Source organism: Passer domesticus, chromosome 5, assembly GCF_036417665.1.
Source record: "Passer domesticus isolate bPasDom1 chromosome 5, bPasDom1.hap1, whole genome shotgun sequence".
NCBI lineage: Eukaryota > Metazoa > Chordata > Aves > Passeriformes > Passeridae > Passer > Passer domesticus.
This window is the reverse complement of record NC_087478.1, coordinates 71,463,106-71,481,626: the sequence shown is the minus strand read 5'-3', so window position 1 is coordinate 71,481,626 and position 18,521 is coordinate 71,463,106. Positions and strand designations below refer to the sequence as shown.

The window sequence follows — 18,521 nt, the reverse complement described above, 5'->3', positions numbered from 1 at the left end:
AGATAAAATAATACGATCAAATATAATCCAGTAGTTACAAAAAGAAATTTGGCAGTGGTTTGGATAAAGCATAAGCAAAACCAATCGATCAGGATATGGGGAGGGCTTTCCACCCTGCCTCATGTACAAAAGGCAAAAGGATCCAAACGCTACTTACGTACTGTATGCTAATACATATTCATTAGTACTTTCTGTAAATCTCCTCCTATTTTCAATTCCTAATATCTACGTCACTATACTACACACTGCATACTCCACTTGTTTCCAAGGGTTCTTCTGGCTCTTCGGTGGTCTTTTCAGAGGAAGGCTTATCATCTTCTTCACTGTCCTTTGAATAACCTGGCAGGTGGCACATGCGCATTCAGCTTGGTGTTATATAAGAAAGCACTATGCTCCAATTAAACCTTATTTATTTCATAGATAAGACCACTATTTTAGACTCCCTGTCTGGAATTGTCCCAACTTTGATCATATTCAAGGTCGGTCTCTGCTCTGGGAGTTGTCTTAACTTCAGTTGATGCCAGTTTTGGTTTGGGAGTCTTCCTGATTTCATCCATTCCCAAGGCTGAATCCAACTCTTATATCCTGTTTCCCACATGTATCATCTCCAAAGAAACCCACCTGCTTCACGAATCACTTACATTTTTCCAATTATTTTCCCAAAATATTGATATAATTACACTTTCTTTAGCGTGACTCACATCCACGTGTCACAGTTTCATTATGCTCTTCCAGTTGTGGGGTGTGAGGACGTACGCAGAGCTGATGGATTCTAGGCAGTTTAGCATGATGGATAGGAGGATAAGACGCTTTCTTTTACTGGCACCCTCAGTTCTTTAATCACTTTATAGTCCAGCTCTCAGTATGCTGGGTGTTGGTTTGGCACATATATTACTGGGCAGGCTGTAGTGACTGCCAATTTGCCCTCCTTCATGGTGGCTTCCTGGCATTTTTGCCAGGAAAACTGGACTACAGTGTCGCTGTCTTGGGCAGGGAGCAAGCCTGCTGCCTGCTTGTGATGTGGGAATTCCGTACTGAAAGGGCCAGCTATGCAGGGATTTTTATCAGAGTTAGGCAGTTCTGCAGGGCTTGGGTTAATCTTGGGATAAGGAAATTCTGCGGGGTTTGGGTCAATCTTGGGGTCATATATGGATTCGAGGGGCTCAGCTTCCAAAGCTGTGCAATGGCCAACATTCCCGTGACTTCCTTTAATGGCTGTTGTGATTGTCCCCCATGTAGTGAAAAGTCTGTCCTGCTGCTTGTCAGGTTTCTGATTGAGGGGGTCCATTAAAGGGAAAATCTTTAGTTGATTAGACACCCAGTCCAGCAGGGTGCTTAGTTTCACATCAGCCATTTTAATAGATTGCTGATGTAGGAGCCACCCTACCTGACCCAAGCTCTTGCTTTGTTCCAGGGATATTCCACCTCCCATATTTGCTCCCACTGGTCAGTTTGCCCTCCAGGTGAGGTGTGCCCACTTTTAAATTCCTGAGCTCCTTCCCGAACTCTTCCCGGATCCTTCCCTGCATCCTTTTCCGGACTCTTCCTGGTCGGTTCCTTGACCTAATGGGAGTTAGTACCGGAGTGATCTGCACACCCTGCACCCAGGCATTTGTAGCACTGGGGAACAAAGCAACAGGACTGCCTTAAGCATCTGAAGGAGATCAGTTTATTGTAGAAATCGCACCGTTTTTATACGTTTAATCTCTACCTGACATAACTGAAACCAAACCGAGACCTAACCGAACTTAACAGAAAGAAGGCACCCGTTGGCTGGCTCAGCTGCCATGCTGCTGTCCACGTGTTCTATCATCCAATCAGCTTCCTGCTCATGTGCTGTCCATGCGTTGCATCAGCCAATCAGCTTCCTGCTCATGTGCTGTCCACGTGTTCCTCCAGCCAATCCCAATCTCGCTCCCAACTGTTATTTACTCCCTCTCCTCGCTCCTCACTGCCTCTGGCTCCTCCATCGGCTTCCAGCTGTCCGGCCTGCAGCTGTGCCTCTCCCACGGGGCTTTCTGGTGAGCATGAGCCTTACCCACTCTGATAATTATACCCCATATCCTCCACTTGGGGATCCGTGTGTGTGCTGGAATACAGTGCATGAAGACTTAGGGATGTGTGCCTTTGTCAGCTTCCGAAGGTGTAAGTACTGCAGAAGTGTTGCTGTCATCTCTGTGCTTCATGCCTTCTCCCAGCTGAGTAAGCTAATGATGCCAACAGAATTAGGGGCTCTTTGCTTGTAGCTCACTAGAGGCATTTCTCAAAATTAAACTGCTGAGCCACATTATTATGAGAGATTTTTACTAAACCCAAATTAATTTTTCCATTTATTTTGTTGTATTTAAAGGTGTAATTCAAATTGAGTCTTACTGTCTGAAAACCCTGGCTTGTATTTTATTCTATAGGTGTTTCTTGTGTTCAGCTCTCCAGTGTTTTTTATTGTATTATACATGTGCTTTGGAGTTTTTTCCCATTGTTTTTGGATGAAAGCAGCAAATACAGCAGTCTATTGTTAATAGAATTAGCAGAATAATGTGAAGGTTTTGTTAGTCATTAGATAGTGAGTTGAGTTTTTAGTTGCTTCTCCTTTTATACTTTAATGTGTTCTGGGAAACAATTTGTGCAACTTGACATTGACAGCATTGATGTTTACAGATTGTGCTAGTGGGGTCGCTCTCCTACCCAGCAATTTAGGTTCAACAGTTCTGTTCATGATGCATTCTAAATCACTTCTTAGTAAGTGAAATAGGTCTTCATGAAAAGGTTGTAATTTTTGTAAAATTTTTTTTTAGCATCTTGGTTTTGCCTGAAGAAAAAGAAGACAAGAAAAGATGGACTGGAATGTAAGGCCAGTCCAGAATGCTGATGCAAATGCAAACCTGCAAAGTGAAGGAGCATGTTTCACTCAGTTACTTCCTAATGGACATGCCTTTCCTCAGACAAATGCCAACTCCTCTAAAAATGCATTCACTCATGCTGACAATAACCAAATCGTGTATATGCCAACTATCAATGTTGCCTTCCCTGCTGTAAATGCTGAAGGATTCAAAACTTCAGATCAAACCTCACCAGGAGCATCAGTAACTGGTAATAATTTTTTTATGTCAAAATACTCAGTTAAAAGGAATCAACAGATGTACGTAACAGCTCTAAAACCTCCCATTCAGAATTCCCCTTTGCGGCCAGAGATGACTCCGACTTCTTGGCCAGTCTCTAATCCCTACAGTTATCCCTGCAGAAATGTACCCCCTCTGTCCTCTCAAGTGAACACAGGGAATAATGTAAGGAATGTGCTTGGAGAGCCCCAGTACAGCAATACCAACACTTACACCATGCAGCCAGAAATGCTGCAGCATAATTCCCTGAGACTTGCAACACTACATCAAGGTGGCATTCATCCCCAGAATAATTCTTTTCCTCTTGGTACTTCCGGGCAACATGTCCAACCCCAAATATTTAATTCCAATAATCAGTGTAAAGTTTTGTATTCAGCGAATCAAAATACTGGGACAAATATACAGCTGCCACAATTTCAGCAGAGTCAGATGGGATCAGAAGCTCCTAGAGGATGTTCTGCACCATCTTTGTTGCCTGCCAACTGTGTTTCAAGGCCTGCAGCACAATCTTCACTGGGCGTACCACAGGAAATGCAAAATGTACCTAATGGATACAACATAAACCAGCAGAGGTGCTCACTGGATCCAAAAAATGCTCCTGGGTTTAACAGTATTCAGCAACACTGTCAGAAGCAGCAATCTGGAGAAGTTAGTCAATCCATCAGGAATGTCTGTAATCCAAGTGGAAGTGTGACAGCCAGTCGATCTTTTAGTGAAAGTTCTGTGTCATCCCCTGGCATTCCCAAAGAACTCCTTGATGTTGTGAAAGAAATAGAAGCTCTTTCTTCAAAGCCACTGAGTGATCCTGCTTCAGTTCCAGAGAGCCAGACTAGTAGTTTGATGAATGGGCCTGTTAATGCTCAGATTTCTTCAGTGGTAGCAACGCATGGAGTAGGAATTACAAAGGAGAGACTAGCTTGGGAAGCTGAAAAGCTGAAATGTCTTAAAAAAAGGGTTGTCCTGCTTGAAACGGTTCATAATTATAAAAAAAAAATCTATCATGAAAAAAATACTCATTCTCTTCCTCCTAGTTATCCATGTTCTCCTAATTGTCTTCCATGTGTGCCCAAACAAAATGTACAGCCTCCCCCATCTGAAGCAGTGAGGACAGAGAGGCCCACGCTCATGGTTTCCCATGAAGAAAGAAATGATAAAAACCTAGCCAGTGCTGATAACAGAAGATTAGAGGTGACTCAGAGTAACCCTCAGGTGAAGCAGGGAAGTCTTTCATCAAGCTTCACTGCTATTCCCTCTCAGAGCAAAGTCCCAGCTCAATTTAATAATCCTGAGAGCATCTTGGAACAAAGGGATGTGCATGCTTTGGCCTCTTCTCAAGGAACTGTGACTTCCTCGAACAATGCTTCGTGTTTTACTCAAGCGGGGAGCTCTGTCAGGACTGCATCAAAGACTCTGCAAATTGGCCCTGAGAACTCATCATTTCTTCAGTTTGTATTGAGCAGCACAAACGTGCTGAAAGAGAAGACAGCTGGTGCTACTGCTGATAAAATACTGACCAATCTCCTGTGTAGTGAAAAACCACTGCTTGATACATCTGTCTCGGGTGGAAGCTTGCTAAAAGACACTAGTGAGAAGAATGTAGAAAGTCTGAAAGGGGAGCAGGCATCTGTGGCTCACACAAACTCTCCTGCATCAGAAACAACTGCATCTGGTGATGCTCAGTTGCAGACTGAGGTAGCTCAGAAAAAAACACCATTTACTGAAAATGCATCCTGTAGCCAGAGCAATTGTAATTACTCTATGGAAGAGCTGGTTGCATGCCTGCGCTTGTGGGGGAAGTATCCACCAGAATCTGTAAGTGTGGAAAATAAACAGTCAAATGAAAGCACCACAGCCAATCAGGTTTCATCCTCTGACCAAAACACAAAGAAGGGAGAAAAAAATAATGTGCTGGATAGCATGGATGAGGCTGTTTTGCCTGTAACAACTACCTCTGTGGGACAAAAACTTGATACACTGACTTCCAATTTGATAAAAAATTTTGAACCTCAAGTTGCAGTTGTCTCTCCTTTAGTGCTTTGTGAACAAAGAACACTAAGTGAGCAGGCAGGCAAGATCCCAACGTCTGAAGGTAAAACCTATCCAGCAGTCAACTTGGGGAGCACAGGTAGCTTGCAAGAAGAGGGGGAAAATGGTTTAAATGTGGCAAGTACTGCCAAAGGAACAATAGAAAATGCTTGGTCATCACCCAGTGATTGTGTTCTGGAAGAAAAAGTGGATTCAGATTTGCAACAGATCAAAGTAGGTGATGAAAACCAAAGGAAAGTTAGTCAATCTGCACAAGATGCAAGAGGAAATCTGCAGTTTGGATTACAAAACAAGGCTCCTCTTCCTGAATCAGGCACAAATTTTTGTAGTCAGATCTCTCAAGAAGGTACAAGAGACCATGAAGACAAGCAAGCTCTGTTAGAGGCAGGAGATACATCTACAGCTGTGCTGGAAAATGACATGCTCTGCATTTCTAGTGTTTGCTCGCTTGTTGAAGGTGATAAATTTTATAACCCACAAATAGCAGGCATGTTCAAATCAGTCTATGAGACACTGCAATCAGAAGGAAATGCATCTGGTACAAAGCAAAAGGAACAACATTCGGACTTGAATAAAACTGAGCTGAGCAATAACACTGCCCAAAGAGAGAGCTTGCTGCTAAAGATGTTGGAAGAATCATCAAGTCATTTGGAGAAGGAAAGCAGTGGCAATCCTCCTAAAGCAGTTCCTACCTCTGAACAAAACACGTCATTCAAGACATCTTCCAAGCATCCTGAAAATTCCTTAGAAAGTCCTGCTAATACAAAACAAAAGTTAGCTCAAAATTCACTGGATTCCTCTATCAGCATAACTGCTAAAACAAATGCACCCACTGTTCCAGGAGACTGCAGTAAACAAAATTCCACGCCCAGTAAAAATAGCACGGAAAAGGAGGTGAACTTCCTTGGAGCAAAACCTAGTAAATATCTAAAAGATCAGCTGCTTGCTCTAGTGAAAGAGTTTCCATATGGCATTGAAGGTGTTGATATGCTAACAAAAGAAGCAGCACAAAGTCGTTCAGTGGCTGAAGGGGCAGAGAATCAGTCTCAAAAAGAGGTTAAAATTTGTGACAAGAATTCTCATTTGAAGGACCCAGTAAATCAGACTAAATTTGCAGTGTTAAGATCTGATCAGGTTCAAGAACTGTCTCCTGTGCACAACCAGTGTCCCTCTAGTGACAGCAAGAGAGAAGTGAGGCAACAGTCAGAAAAGGCTTCAGCTGACAAGAACAACCTTGAAAGCAGTGTCCAGCCTAGTCAGGATCTATGTGAGAAGGAAAAAACCCCACAAGAAACTTCTAACCCCAGTGAAAAAAATGAAGATGGCTCTTTATCAGGGGGTGTATCTGTAACATATAAAATACCACATTGTCCCTCTCAGTTACAAACATCTGGTTCAGACAAAAATGATTGTCAACTTTCAAAAGCTGAAAATACTGACTCTGCAGAGACAGAAGAAAGCAACAGTCAATCTGATGCCTTGAAAAAGGAAAACTGTATAGTGGGAGGAGACCTGACAATATCTGAAAAAATCCCAGACAATATTAGCAAAAATAAAGATATTTGCAAATACACCTCTGAAATGAGCAAGAAACCTAGGCTGATGGTGGATGATGAATACAAACTGCCTACAACAAAGCAGGAAAAAATTGGACCAGTTAATTCTTTTGAAAACCAGGATGCTGATAAATGCAAAAGCGGCAGTTTGAAGGAACATCTGCAAATTGACAAAGGAACCCAAGTGTCAAGTAAAGAACTGAATTCTTTCAAAAAAGAGCACCAGACAGCTTCCGAAGAGTTACCAGAAAAAACTGATCATACATATGCAGACAACATGGCGAAGTTGCCTGTAAAGAAGGAGGGAGTTTTCAAAACTGAGTCCCTTTCAAAAGATACAACCAAACCAAGCCTGACCATGAAATCCAAAACAGACATTCATCAAACTGTGAAGTCAGAAACTGTTGAAATTAAGCAATCTGAAGTCAGTCAAGGACTAAAAAAAACAACTTGTGAAGAGAACTCTGCTGAAGAACAAAGCTGCAGGGAACAAAAGGAAGTGCTTAGGCAAGACGTAGGAATTAGTGTCAAAGAGCAAGCAAAATTGCCAGCAGAAATAAAACATAAAAAATTGAGTAGTTATCGAGCTGATGCTGTAAAATTCTCCGATAGTAGCACTGTAGACTTCAAATCAAGACACACAAAATATTCTCAGCATAAATCTCTGAAAGTTCATTCTTTGCAAGAGCAGTCATACAAACGGAAGATGAAGGAAAATATGGTTGGGAAGAGAGAATTTAAGAAAGCAAAGCTGGAAGAGGAAGGACTGAAACAATCCGAAGGAAAGAGTTCTAAGCAGCTTGCACACAATTGTTTGCTAAATGCTGACAAAGCTAAAAAACTGAATGGAGAAAATGGTTGGAAGCCAAGGAGTTCCTTAGCAGATTGCTCTGTGCTTAAACTGCAGAGAAAAAGGGCTCGATCTTCTAGCATGTCTAAAAACTTCTTTTCTAGCAAAGAAAGACATCTCGATGGTCAAAACAAAGACAAGTGCTCTGAGAAAATGTTTCCTGATAAAAATCTTCTCTACCTAAACAGAAGAAATAACAGACTAAAGCTGCATCTTCAAAAGGAACCCAAAAAACACTACCTGAACAGAGTGGCATTTAAACGTACAGCACAGGAGCGCATCTCTCTGACAAAATTGGAGACATCACCTGTCAGACCTGTCTGGCATAGAACCACCAAAATGTCACAAGGCAGCAGCTCAAAAAAAGATGTGTCTGTCTCGACAGTTGAGAAATCATGCAAACAGGAAGTCCTTGAGTTCAAGCTGTATCCAGAGATACTGTTCAGAAATCCAGCCCCTGGCGAAGAAAGCTTAGCTGCAAAGAATTCTCCAGAAAGAGATAAAGTCGTTGTAGAAGGTATGATGGTCTCTTAAATATTAATTTGTAAGTAAAATCTATGTATTCATTTTAAAATTCATGTTGCACAAAGCTACAGACAGTGAAAACATGGGACTGTGGAGGCTGAAAGCTGAGATATCCTAACTTGCTCTCTGACAGACCACAGGTGTGTCTTCAGCTGAAAAAGAACATGGGAGTTTTCCTTCAATTATCTGTAAGTCTTAGGGAATGAAATTAGAATACTTTAGAGCATGGCAGTTTCAAGTAACTTTGGGAGAAGGCTTTCTAAAGTACTTGTAGAAGTTAGCTTGGCTTGGTTGTAGAAAGTAGATTCCCTTGGCGTAGTGAGGGTGATCTGATCAAAGGTGATCTGGTCTGTGTTCACTGTTCTCCTGCTTGTGCATCAGTCTGGCTGGGCAGAGGGGGAGCGATCTTTGTGACAGTGAGGAATAGAGTGGGCTTAGGGCAGACGTATCCTGCCCTTAGTCCCCATAATCTTTGCCATCTTTGCTTTAAGCATCCATTTTTCCTTCTCTTCCTTAGCCCCCTTTTCAACGTTTTACATGGTGCATTCTGAAGCATATTTATGTCAAATGTTGTATTTTATTTTTCTTAAGCTGTATATATCAGCGCTTGGAGTAATTTTCATACCCAAAGGAAATTTTCTTTTGCGTGTGCTAATATCTGTTAGAATTTAATGCTGAATAGAGGACAAAACTTGTGACAAAGGAACCTCAGAAACATTTTTTTGAAAATTTTATTTTTAGGTGTCAAGAGTAAAAAAGAAGATTGGTTAAAATGTGAACCAGTGAAGCAAAAGAAACTGGAAGAGATCTCTACAGGTGAAGTGACTTCTGAATGTCCCATTTGAAATACAAGTTAAATCCTCTTTGCGTGGTTTAAATGTTCCTTTACAGTAGTAAACCTTAATAAAACATTTAAAATTATTATTTACTCATTCTCCTGATTAAATGGATACCACAGAATAGACTTACAAGTCTCAAAGATTTGTATAGCTTTTTATTGCTTTATGAATATGTTGTTGGAAATGTTGAGATTTTCCTGTGCCGTTAACTTGGATGTAGCACTAGTAACATTGAAATACAGTTTTCAATTGTATATAAAGACTCTTTCATGCTTTAAAATATAGAAAGTCATGTAGCAGAACCTAGTGCAAAAACAGAAAGTGATTTTTAAAATAAATCTGGCTTTCACAGTATGTTGCTGATGTCCACACATACCACCTGTGCTCACAAGTTCCAGGATCTGTGTGTTCCAGTAGTCTGGAAAAAATAATCTGTATGATACCCAGAGGAAAAGTGGGGCCACTATTACATCTTCCTCATTTGTCTTGAATGGCAAATTGCTTTTTGGATGGTCTTTTATACCCTCTAGGAATCAACTGTCACAACAGTGGCAACTTTCATCTCAGGATCTTGTTTGTTCCATCCTTTGTAAATCTTGGGTGAGGTTGCTCCCAGCTGTCCTTGTTTCTTTGCTTTAGGTACCTCTCTAGCTCTCATTTTGTTTTTCTTGTGGTCTAACAGGAATCAGAATGCATTCTGTAGCCTTGTTGCTGTCTGCTTCTTCGCTTTAGAACAGAGGGCTTGCATGTGGTACTTGTGTTGTGGTGTTGCAAGTAACATCGTTTGCAACCTTTGCATCTTTTGTTGCTGTTGCCTGTGTCCTTGGGCTTTGGTATCTGCCATCATTTTGGACCTTCCTCTTGCTTCTCTTCCTTTCACAAATGCATGTTTCCTGTCATACCTTTCTTAATATCTCCAGAAATCACTCCCGTGAAGACACCCAAATAGCCATTTTGTGCTTAAAGATGCATTGGAGATTGTTTTAAATCTGAAGTGCCTGGTGCTTTAGGATGGAAGTTTGTGGCATCCTTTTTGACACTGGAAGGTCTTAGGTACCACATGTATAAGGAGTGGAGTCCTTTGAGACTCTTGCTTTAACGTGCTTGTCTGTCTTGCAGCTGAGGACAGTATTCCCCTTGATACAGCTATACAGATCCTGGAAGGAGATGGAGAGACTCTTCAAATTCCTGTCAAAGACTCAAAAGAGATTTTTCAGACCTACAGGAAAATGTATCTGGAAAAAAAGATGCAAAAATCTTGATAGGACTCCTGTATCAAAGGTCTCACTATCACTAAGAAAAAAATGCCAACACTAAAATGATTTTTTTTCTGTTTACTTCATGTTGCTGAATAATTGTAAAAGCCCACAGTTTTCTGGTGGGTGTTGAAAATTTCCTTCCCCAATTCCTCATATTTGTGAATAATTACCATCTTATTCTGTATTTATTGTCCAGATATTCTTTGGTGCTGTAAATGCTGTTTTAAACGTATTTCTTCTTTTGCCTTTTTTTCTTTCTTTTTTTTTTTAAAGATAGAATAGCTCATTGAATCTTGACCAAAAAATAACAAACTCATTTAAACTGTTGTAGCATGTTTTCTTTCCTGATTCTCAAAAACTTTTACTTATTATACTTTCCATTGCTGGCAGTGGAAAAATATTTCTGCTGCAAAGGGACTGCAGTGGATTCCCTAGCATTACACTTCTGTTTCCCACTTAGGGTAGTCTGATGGTTTTGCTTCTGTTTCTGTAGAAACTTTTTTTTCTAAACTGGGAATAGAAATGTAAACCCCTCAATGCAAGCATACAGATCAGGGGCATTTATGAATTATTCATGCTGCTACCCAGTTTTGTTAAATTTCTTTTTGTGGAGCTTGGATGAACGGAACTTTGAGTTCATAGTTTGAACACAGTGCTGCAGACTGTTAGTTTACTGAGACTTCTCTTGCTTTTCGTGTTCTCTTTCTTTGCCACTTCTATTGTTGAAGTGCAGGGAGTTCAAATTCACTCTTGTCTGGATTATGTTGCTGAGTTCAGCTAGACTGATTAATTTTTTTGTTTATAAAGTGTTAGATTATGTTTGCTTACACATTCACTGTGACATAACAGTTGTATTTGTCATTAGCTGTCTTTTGTTTAAGTGCCTTTTCACTGTTACTCAAAATTTAAAATCAAATCGTATTTTTACAGAGATTTGGTACTTGATTCTTTCTATCTTATTAAACCTTTATGCTGAACAAAAAACCTGTAGATACCTTACTGAACAGTTTTTATACTTGAAATAAACTTTTGAGGACTACACCTTGTCTTTTTTTTCCTAAAAATACGAAGTTGTGCTTACTGCAGTTAGTTAAATAGGAATTGAAGATAGTCTGCAGATGAAATGCAGCTTTAAAATAAATGATGGATCTTCCTTGTTAAGAGGAAGTAGTTGCAAGTTTATTAGTTTCTCTCTCTGGATGCCAAACTAAGTCTATGGGGAATGTTGCCACTGAGGATTTTGTAGTAATGTTGTCAACTCTGAAAAGGTTTTTTATTTTCTTGAGAGTTTAGTTACCTGTATTATACTGCCTGCATGAAAGAAGATTTATTGCAGCCTTAAGTGTACCCAGTACAAACAAAACAGAATTCCTGTCAGGAATCTGAGTTTTGTTCTGCACAATGATACATGAAGCTGACATAAATACTTGAGTGAATGCTTTTCAATAGAAAATTATTTGATCCAGTGACCCATGATGTTTATGTTCTAAATATTTGGAGAAGTTGTGTCACTGATCTTGTGCATCCAATAAGCAAGAATGCCAGTTTTGAGTCCCAGTGGATGATGCAGCTGTGTCTCCTTCCTCTCTTGTACAAGAAGTGCAGCTTGGCTCTGGGACAATATTTACATTGTGACAGAGTGACATTGTGACTTGTGCCTGCTCTGATTTGGTATGGCTGGGATCTTTGGGATAGACTTTTTGCTGATATTGGAATCTCTGGTAAATTGCTGTGGCTCATAAGTTGGCCACTATCCATTCAGACAGCTGCTGGAAGGAAAACATCTGTAAGGAGCAGTGGTAGGGCTGCAAGGAGTACCTACAGAGAAAAGCCTGGAGACCATCTGCTCCACAGGATGAGCACTGTGGATATGTGCACAAATGTCACATGTAAACACCAGACTTTACCGTGGTCCTGCTGGCTTGACAGACAGATACAGAGCAGATACAACTGTCTCTAACACTGCCTGTTTCACCTGTGGGCATCTCCAGCAACTACAAGATAAATGGGCAGTCACAGGAGCCAACAAGAAAAACTTTCCATAGGGAAGCCTGATGCTGCTTCTCAGCATTTCTGCTCTTCATCTCGTGCAGCTAACTAACTATGGTTGAACCTGTTCTGATGTGCAAGTACATCCAATGCAAATTTCTCCCCTGATAAGACCGTAAACAACTACAGACAAGATGCATGAGTCCCTAAACCTTAACTTTTAAAACATTATGACAAAAATATAGATTTTATAGAAAGAGTGTGGGAAAGAGAGCACAGGATGAAATTGGCATGTTTAATATTTGGAAGTGGCTATTCAATACACACTGTAAATTCTTAAGGTTTAATGGTTCTGTGAACTTCACTGGTTTTGTGGACTTGTACTCATTTAGTGCTGTGATGACAAGTTTCCATACACAGCATAGTCTCTGGGGGTTAGAAAGTGCAGTAAGATGAGAAGCCCCACTGCTGCCTGGGAGGGAGGCACTCTTCTGGGTTAGTGCAAGGGGCTTTCAGCTGTTCTGTACTCCTGGGAGGCTTTGTGGCAAGGGAGATAAGAAACTGCAGAGAGCTGTTCCGCAGTGTTTTGATGAGAACCTCACTCACTCCATTGTTCTATGTTATGGGAACAGGAGAAGGGCCAAATCTATAGTTAATGAGGATTAGACATGGATGCTATCTATACCTGCAAGTACTCTTTTCTGTGTGAAGCTGGTCAGAGGTCTTCCTGGGATTCCAGCGGAAGAAATCCCTGTTGTCTTTTCATAGCCCTGCTCTGTCCATTGCCTCAATGAATGAACTGAGTGTATTGCACCCTGCAGTGATTGCAAGAGGGGGAGGAGAGGTGCCTGGGGTGATGGAGAGACGCTGGACCTGGAATGGGGGAAGGAAAAGGGTTACCTGTGCATGTTTTTTGGTTTTTTTTCAAAAGAAAAATCCAAATCACTACTCAAATGTTTTTAATAATTGGAAATTAATTAACTTAAAAATTCCCTGAGGCAAGTCTCATCCTGTAGCAGGATGCTCTGCCTGGACTGGGGGTAAAACAACTCAAACCATTTGGAGAGCTGTCAGTGGTGAATGCAGAACAGGGTGTCGCATTGCTTCTCCCCAAAAATGAGCTTAAGCACCAGTACCAAAGTAAGTATATCTACTTGCCTTACGTGGGAGACTTAGTCTATGTATTCATGATAAGATACAGAAGGGGAATTCTGTTCTGAAATAACTGTTCTCCTGTCCTGGCCTCTGTTACTCCCGTAGCCCTTTCAACAGGGACAGGTTTCTGTTAAAAGCTTGGTGACAGGGTGGATTAGCTGTCATCTCCCAGAGAGCAAGGTCTAACACAGACTTGATTTCCAGCAGTTGTTAGCTCCTAATTCTTTGTCCTTTTTGTGTCATGTCCTTCTTCATTTGTTTATCATCATCTGAGTCAATCTCAGTTCTTGAAAATTAATTGCTGAAGGAGCCAATCTGGGTTTCTCTAGAGGAGTTGACTGATTCCTGCACTCCCAGCTTTTATTTAGGAGTCAGCCATGAATGTGGCAATGGGCTTCTTTCCCTGATAGATCAATACTGTGGCCTGTGGAAGATACCTCTATCTTTTTTTTTTCCCCCAGAGGCTCATTAAAATAATTATTAAACTGAAATTTGTTATTAAAAATAGCCTCTGCACTCATCCAAGAGGTTTTTGATAGAGCCTCTGAATGCAGAAGCACAGATGCAGAGAAGAAAAGCTGTTCTGGAGCGTGGTTTGTAAACTGTTGTACTGAATGTTTAAAGTTGCATTTCTCTTTTCTGCTGCACGTCAGTGGCCTCATATCCTTTGTTTACAACTTCTGACAAATCCTTTTCCCTTCTCTCATTTTTTGTAAGAGAAGCTGCAGGCAGTGGAGGGTCACAGAAAAGGGGCCACTGAGCTGAGACGGGCCAGTGACAAAATTGCCAAAGCAGCACAAACATATTTATCATTTCTTCTGTAGGACAGAAACTGGCCAAATCACAGACTTACTATACCTGCAAACTGTGAGAGAATTGCTGACCTGGAGATAATATATTTAGCTAATTGCTGATTTAACATCTGGTAAGCCCATAGGGTTGATGTTGCAAAATCCCAGTGCTTGAACCAGCTGCAGAGCGAGAGAGAAGAGGTCAGTTGTCTCTGGGTGACCCTGGGGAGCTGACTCCTCAGGAAGGCAGCTGTGGGATGTGGGCTGCCTCTGGGACAGGCTCAGAGCTGACTCCCCAGGAATGAGGAGCAATCTGGCTCCATAAATGAGCAAGTACAGAAGGTCACAGGTCACTACAACCTAGAGGATGAAAGGAAAAATCAATTATCAATAGGTAGGCTTAGCAAAATAGGATAGCATCAGAGAATCCCATTGTCTGGGAATCCACAGCTACAAAGAAAAACACCTCCACAGCACTTTAACACATGAGGTGGGACACCCCTCATGAGCTTGGACCCAACAGCTGCATCTTGCAGACCCTCTTGAACTGGAAGAGCTCAGGATTTTGGGGTGCTTGTCATACTCCACTTTGCTAATATTTATCATACCCACACACTGCTAGGTTTATCATAGTTCCATAATTGTTAGGTTTAGGCAAACATAGCTGGCATAATTTTGTTTTCCTGGTGTTTGTAGTACTTGAATTTATCTGGCAATTTTTCAGAGCAGGAGCCTACAAGCTGTGGGGCTGGAGCCTGGAGAGGCAGAGTCACTGTTCACCTACAGACACCCTGTGTGCTCAGCCTGTAGAGCTGTCTTTGAAGCCTGGAGGGGGATCAGAGGGCACTTACATCACTCATAATAAATCTCTAAGGGCATTTATGCTGTCCTGCCCACACAAGAAACTTATTTCTACTCTAATTTAAGGAAAAGGAAAATACATTCTCCTAAAGGAAAGGGAAATACATTCTGCAGCCACTGCGCTGGGGAAATAGCTTGCCTGGGAATTGCAATAACCCAAAGAAAAGGGCATTGTTGTATTAAAGGTTTAAAATTTTGAGAAGAAAATTATTGTAAAAGGAGGATTCAGAAAAGAGATGTCCCAAGAGAACTGGGTGAGAAAAGGCAGAAAGTGTACAGAAAAAAAAAATTTAAGCTGCAGTTACGTTCAGTGAAATTACAGAGTAGTATTAAACTGGGCTCTGGCTATCACCACTAAATCCACTAGATGACAGTGTGGAGACTGCATTCAGCACTACAGCAACATCTGTCTGTTCTTTAAGGGCTTGCCATTGTCTCACTGCTAGAAACCCAAAGTTTGCAGTGTGCCTCTGCTCCCAGCCAGGGCCTTCACCCCTGTCAGCGGAGAGAAGGTTGTCTTGGTCAGTACTATAACACTGGCATGAAAGAATTGATCATCATTTCTCTGGCACTGGCTGTTTTTTCCAAAGCCTAGAGGTCTGGGGACTTGGATTTGGGCAGTGGTAATGGAAAGTGGTCTGAAGGATGGAGGGACACCTGCCATCTCTGTGCTGTGCCTTGCAGCCAGGCATGGAGGGGACAGACTTTTTAGCAGAGCTTGTTGTGACATGACAAGGGGAAATGGTCTTAAAATAGGAAAGGGTAGATTGAGACAAGATAAAAGGAAAAGGTAAGGGTGGTTGCATAGGCTCCCCAAAGAGCTGGTGAATGCCCCATCCTTGGAAACATTCAGGGTCAGGTTGGATGGGGCTGAGCCTCCTGGTGCCTAGCCAGGGCAGGAATGTTGTGGGGGGCACACACTGGTCAGAGGGCATTAAACCATCCCATTGCCAGCAGTGAGGCTCAGCTGATCAGCCCTTCCCTTCTGCTGGGTCTCTCCCCTATTAAAAAAGATGGCTTAGTTTGAGAGACATGAAATATTAATCTGTTGTGCCATTTATTCTAGTGCAGCTTACCATGCACTGGAATCCCAAAGTGCCCTGAATTTTGTCTTAGCCTCTTACAGATGCCTTGAAACTGGCATTTGTCCTGGTGATTTTATAACACCCAGGGTTTTAGAATTTTTGATACACATGCTGCATAAACTTGGCCTTATATGGGATAACATGAAATTCCACAAGTGAGAACACATGGATTTTCTTTTGCTCTGTTTTTTCTTTCCATCTAGGGGAAGATTTGTCAGTCTAATTTTCCTTACTGCCTTTTCTGTGGCTAGAAAGTGGAAAAGAAATGCCATGAGTGATCTCACTTAATAACAACCAGTCTTTCATGGCCTTTGTATCAGGCAGCTATGTGGAAAAGGAATTAAAAATCAGCATGTCTGTGAATCTTTCTTTTCTTCTAAATTAACCATATATTCCAATTTCATAAACAATTATTTCAGTCTCTTTACATCTCAAACACAGTATTGTTTATCATTATAGGATGCTTTGAACATAAAAGTATTAGGATGCCCCTTATTAGAGTGGCTTACTGCAGCTCCCTTTCTAATGAATTTTTTGCTTTATGACTTGCTGGCTGAGTTTGGGCTCTTACTTTAAATCACACAATTGATTCAGTGTTCAAAGTCAGTTTATCAGACCGTATCTTCATGAAATTGCCTGCCAGCAGAGCAGCCGAGGCAATGAAAAATTAGGATGGAAAACAAAGTAACCTTGTTTTTATAAATTGTCAAACGTTTGGGCTTTGCTTCTGCAACCGTGAAACTCAGAAGGGCGGGGAGCTTCTGCTGCCAGCCCAACAAAGCCGAAAACAATCCTCTGGAGTGGCACTGCTTCCTTCTGGAAGGGATGATGGACAGCCTGGGACTGGGGCAGCTTCTCTGATGGGTTTGTCACATGGCTGGCTCCCTTTTCCTAATTTTCCAGGGAGATGTCTGCAAATGCCTGTGCTGTAAATTAATTCATTTTGTCAATGGAGTGCACAGGGAAGGTGTCAGGCCCCGGGACAGCCATTGCTGATGCTAGCAGCGATGCATGTGAGATTCTGCCTGTCACGTAAAACTGTGTAGCAGCAGAAGACACTTTACAAGATATCACAGTTGAAGTGATGATGAAAGTCATTGTTGGAGAGGATGAGGTTATGGTGGATACTTCAGGAAAAATGTTTGTCTTCTCTCAGCTAGCCTAGTCTTACCTTGGTGAAGCAGAAATCGAGGGATGCCGCGAGAGAGACATTTAAAATTGTGCTGGGCACAGAGTGGAGGGTGGTTTGTACATCAGAGGTCTGAATTCACAGAATCAGGGCTTCATTTAGGTTGGAAAAGACCTTTAAGATCATGGACTCCAATGATGAACCTAGCACTGCCAGCCCACCACAAAACCACATCCCCGGGTGTCACATCTATATGACTTTTAAATATCTCCAGGGATGGTGACCCAGCCACTTTCTTGGGTAGCCTGTTCCTAAAGTCAAGGGCAAAATCTCACCTGTCCAGGGATCACACAAACATCTCATCACCTTGATAATCAAATTTATCTGCTTTTATTCTTCAATGCACCAGTCACAGCAGTTCAGCAGGGCCAATCTTGGTACCACACATACCTCAGTGGTTTGTAGGCAGGGACAGAATCTGGCCCTTTAACAGAAGAAAATTCCATGATGTAAAATCTCTTGGTACTTATGGATTAAGAATTACCATGGTAAGTACTTCCTGAATGTGCAAGTGCTTAATTTGGGTACTTGCACAAAAAAACTCCTTACACTGTGATGCAGTATAAACTTACAAATACTTGACTGCGTGATGCTGCCAAAACAACTTGTAATTGGCCAGCAGAACAAAGAGTTAAATAAGTAACCAGGAAAATCCTGATTTTGAAAGAAATATCTAATTTCTACTTCTCATAGAAAAATATTCATATTAAATTTACATCAGATCTTTATACAAGTTTTAGGCACTTCTAAAAATACAAATATGAATTGATTTCCCTTCAAGATTTTGTTCTGGAAGTGCTAAAAATTTGTGTGAAAACAAAGCAGCTTGACATTGAGCCAGGGAAACACAGTTTGCTCTAACTTCCCATGAATCTACGGTAACACAGACCAAATTTTTGTTTTATATGAGGTAGTGCAGCCCCACTTGGAATCAATTTGTTGTGACTACTAACAGAACTTGATTCTATAACCAGTGAACACTGCTGCACTGTGCAATAATCATATTAATAACTTCATAGGACCAAGTCATATTATCTGAAAAATAATTCTTAATTTTAAAAATACTTCAGAGTGATTTGTCACATGAAGCTTTTCCAACTTTGTGCATTGCATCTTGGATGTTGCTTTTGAATAACCTGATGCTCACTATAAAGCAGAATTTTCTGGTCAGGCACATTTTCCATAACACTGTGAAAATCCTGTGGCTCTCACAATGAAACATTCATGTTTTTTAAATAGATAATGCACTGCATTGTG

At 41.3% G+C, this 18,521-nt stretch overlaps 1 protein-coding gene across 11 annotated transcripts in view; it reads left to right on the top strand.

Moving 5' to 3' along the window:
* The window catches only part of RESF1 (retroelement silencing factor 1), a 28,030-nt gene extending 16,797 nt beyond the window's left edge, over positions 1-11,233 (top strand). For 9 of the 11 annotated variants that reach the window (XM_064420928.1, XM_064420930.1, XM_064420936.1 and 6 more), the window contains 3 exons: positions 2,796-8,088; positions 8,838-8,912; positions 10,055-11,233. In XM_064420928.1, the coding sequence (XP_064276998.1) occupies positions 2,835-8,088; positions 8,838-8,912; positions 10,055-10,197 (5,472 nt within the window). In that variant the 5' untranslated portion in view covers positions 2,796-2,834 and the 3' untranslated portion in view covers positions 10,198-11,233. Of the gene's footprint in view, positions 1-1,870; positions 2,146-2,795; positions 8,089-8,837; positions 8,913-10,054 lie in introns of those variants that run through there. The other 2 variants (XM_064420938.1, XM_064420939.1) reach the window with 2 other exon arrangements.
* The last annotated feature ends 7,288 nt before the right edge of the window (positions 11,234-18,521 follow it).